The sequence below is a fragment of the Octodon degus genome, unplaced genomic scaffold, assembly GCF_000260255.1.
Source record: "Octodon degus isolate 3935 unplaced genomic scaffold, OctDeg1.0 scaffold00133, whole genome shotgun sequence".
Classification (NCBI taxonomy): Eukaryota; Metazoa; Chordata; class Mammalia; order Rodentia; family Octodontidae; genus Octodon; species Octodon degus.
This window is the reverse complement of record NW_004524709.1, coordinates 6,107,413-6,111,127: the sequence shown is the minus strand read 5'-3', so window position 1 is coordinate 6,111,127 and position 3,715 is coordinate 6,107,413. Positions and strand designations below refer to the sequence as shown.

The following is a 3,715-nucleotide window of genomic DNA, read 5'->3' as shown; positions in this document are numbered from 1 at the left end:
AAAAAAAAAAAAAAGAATATTTATCAGTAATCATGTGAAATTAATTATGACTATCTTAAAGATTTCTTTTGTTCTTGTAATAATGGTTGTTCAAATTCCTAACTGTCTCTCCCCTTGCTGGAGTAGTTTTGATTGTCACTGAGCCCAGCAGGATCTTGAGCTTTGAAGACTGCTTTCTATGCATTTCAGGCCCACTATGCAGTCCAGGCAAGAAGGTCTCGAAGTGTCACTAGGAAAAGAAAGCGGGAAGATTCTGTTCCACCAACTTCTGTAGCCCGGAGTCGGAGTTGCTCTCGGACTCCACGTGATGTTTCTGGTCTTCGGGATGTGAAGGTTAGTCTCTGCAGTGTGTAACATAGGAAAATGAGAGTGTTTGCACCAGTGTTCAGAGCAAGCATCAGCCATTGTTGTTTGGGCTGCAGGACCTATTGGCAGGGGTTTATCTCTATACTCCATCCTCGAATTTCTTGGTATCTTTTAGAGGAGAACATGGGCAAGAGAACAATTGAATGCCCCTAGCATTTACCCATGTGAACCAGTCTCCTTTTTCTGGAGAGTGGACACACATATATTCTCATAAAGTTCCAGCAGTCTGAGGTTAGTTCAACCTGTTTAGGGAGTGAACTAGAAAATGGCTCCCCAACACGCAAAGGCCTCAGGTCTGAAGAGTCCATGGGAGAAGCAGCTCTGAGGGAATCACTCTAGTCAGTCATCACGTGATCTTGTGTTTATGTCATTATCGTGACATAATGCCCTCCCCACACCCTCCCCCTACCTGAGAGCCTTGGTCACTGTCTGATCTTTTGTTATTTCTCTTGTTTTTTTGCTTTTAGACTGGATCTCACTATGTAGTTTAGGCTGGCCTTCAGCTCATTATGCAGTCCAAGCTGGCCTTAACCTTGCTATACAGCATGAGTCGACCCCAAACTTGTGGCAATCCTCCTGCCTCGGCTACCCAAGTGCTGGTACTACAAGTATGCACTGCCACACCCAGCACGACAAGTTTCAAACCTTGAAGATCTAAGATATTTTAGACTTAGAAAATTAAAATATATTAGTTCTAATTCCTTACATAAACTAACACTGAAACTCAGGCCTATGAAAATGTATTACTCACATATGACTGACAAAGCCAATATTAAAGCCTAGGTTTCCAGATGCAAATAGCCTAGTGGAATAAAAACCTCAAATGTCTACAGAACACTTATATATGGACTTTCTCCTACACTTAATATCCAAAATGCTAAAACAAAAAAACTTGTATGTTTTTTTAAAAATTCAGCCAGGTATGGTGGCATATGCTTATTACCCCAGCACTTGGGAGGCAGAGGCAAGAGAATTATATAATGAGACCCTGAATTGTATAATGAGACCCTGTCTTCCCTTCCCCAAAAAAACTTGTCTTAAATACAGTTTTCTTTGAATTTTAATATGCAGATACCCACTGAGTTCCTACAGGTACTGCATCAGGCCTGAAGGAAAACAGTGGCTGAGACTTGGGTCTCATGCAGACCTGGCCCAACAAGACATGCAGTGGTTTCCTTACTAGACTTTATTTTCTCCCCTTGTAGATGGTGAAGAAAGCCAAGACCATGATGAAGAATGCTCAGAAGAAGATGAATCGCTTGGGGAAGAAAGGGGAGGCAGATAGACATGTGTTTGATATGAAGCCTAAGCACTTACTCTCTGGAAAGAGGAAAGCTGGTAAAAAGGACAGAAGATAGTGTCCTCTTAGTACCTGGCTTGGCTAGACCGGCTCCTTCATTTGGTGAGGTTTCATAAAACTGGAATCATCTATCAACTGACAATAAAATGGAAATACCTAAAGGTCTTATTTCTGAAAGTGATTGGCCTTATAGAGATGTGCGTACTGTAAATATTTTGATTAGATAGTGTTTCTGCATTTTATAGAGCTGATTCAGATTTTGACTGAAGATTTATTGGTAGATTACTGGGGGTTTTGATGAAAAACTTTATTTTACAAAAGGTAGCTTTGGTTTATCACGTGAATAGCTGTTTTTTATTGATGAAAACATCTTCATTTTATGGTATACACAGAAGCTACCAGCTGTGACCTGCAGACCTGGGAGAAAACCTGCTTCTGCATGTGTCAGGAAACCTGTACTTAAAATACTCTCTTAAATTATTTTCTAGTTCTTTTGTACAATATGTCACTGTAATATATCTTCAACTATTTTATCCAAAATAAATTTCCCAAGGAAAATAGTTTTGATATAATGAAGTTTTTGGTGGCTTTTTTTTTTTTTTTTTGGCTTGTTTTAGTTACAAACCAGTATTAATTTGGCCAAGTAAAAAAGGAGAACAAGATGTAGTATTTTTTAGTTCAGAAGCAAAAGTAATTTTTTGGATAAAGTGCTTAAAGAATTGAAGCAGTTAAATATGACATCTCCTGTTACAGTAGACCACTGCTAAGGATTACTCCTTCTGTATAGCACAAGAACACGGAAGCACTGCCATAAAGGGTACTTTTTGGGAGCCTGTTGTAAATATTTTGGGGGATAAAATTATAAAGTGTATGTAAGCCCAGAACCTTTAAGCATGATAAAATATGACAAGTATAATCAAATACAATGTTTAAAGTATTCCTGTATACAACACAGATGTTACCACTAATTTTATTTGTAGTTAAAAACAAATGTTTCACTTATTAAGTTGTGCTGTCAAGTTATACATGCTCAGAGTGCACCAGTGTGTTTTGTCCTTTATGATTTTTATAATTAATTAAAAAAAAATTTTTTATGGATAGATGTCTTTACGCTGTTGCATATAGGGAACATAAAGATATAGCTGCTGACAAAGGTTACATTAAGAGAAAATAATCCAGTGATGTTAAGTACAAGTGCTAGGAATTAATCATTCCACTTAGAAAATAGTTCTGCTGTTAGAAATTGATGTAACTCTTGCAACTTGTTTATTCATCCAGTAAATTCTCATTTCTGCCTTAGCATGGTAGCTTCTGCCCTCATGGCAGAGCGTAAGACTCCTGGAGTTGGTCAGAAGTGGGTACCCCACAGACTTCCATATCTTGAATTCTGTTGTCTACACATTACCTGTGTCTGATGGTAGAAGTCCAGACAGAGATGGGGCACTGTTGTTGCAAACCAACATTTGCTAAACTGACTTGGGGGATTTAAAAGAGACGCTGGGTGTTGGTTTACTGTTTTGCTTTCCCCCTTGGGGCCAAACCTAGGATGGTGCATGCCTGTCATTCTAGCTCTCTGGAGGCTGAGGCAGGAGGATCGCAGCAAGTTCCAGGCCAGCCTGGGCTGCATAGTGAAACAGTATCTCAGATAGACAAAAAATTAGACGTTCTAAAAGTTAAGGATAAGGAACTTCCAAGAACAACTGCATGTTCTGGAGAATTAGAGTCACTGCACATTTTCAAGGAAGAACATACTCAGAAAAGAGCTTTGAGGGCCAGGGAGATGATTCAGTGGCACAAGCGCCTGCCTGGCAAATTTGATCCCTGGTACCAAAGAAAAGAAAGAAAAAAGAACTGAGAAAGAGCTTAATTTTTTTTTTCAAGCTGATCTCTGGCACATATACCCTGAAAGAATACAACAAAACCAATCCAGCAAATCATAGTGAAGGAAGATAATTTTATTTTCCTGAGTTATAACCACCGTATGCAAGTGTTGCTTTTTCAGCGACAACAAAAATCCGAAGAAACGATAAAGTATGTGCAATTAAAGAA

At 38.8% G+C, this 3,715-nt stretch overlaps 1 protein-coding gene across 1 annotated transcript in view; it reads left to right on the top strand.

Moving 5' to 3' along the window:
* Nucleotides 1-2,226, top strand: part of Gtpbp4 (GTP binding protein 4) — a 28,434-nt gene extending 26,208 nt beyond the window's left edge. Inside the window, exons 16-17 of the mRNA XM_004641278.2 lie at nt 190-333; nt 1,572-2,226. Of these exons, the coding sequence (XP_004641335.2) occupies nt 190-333; nt 1,572-1,724 (297 nt within the window). The 3' untranslated portion in view covers nt 1,725-2,226. The remainder of the gene's footprint in view (nt 1-189; nt 334-1,571) is intronic.
* Nucleotides 2,227-3,715: the final 1,489 nt, after the last annotated feature.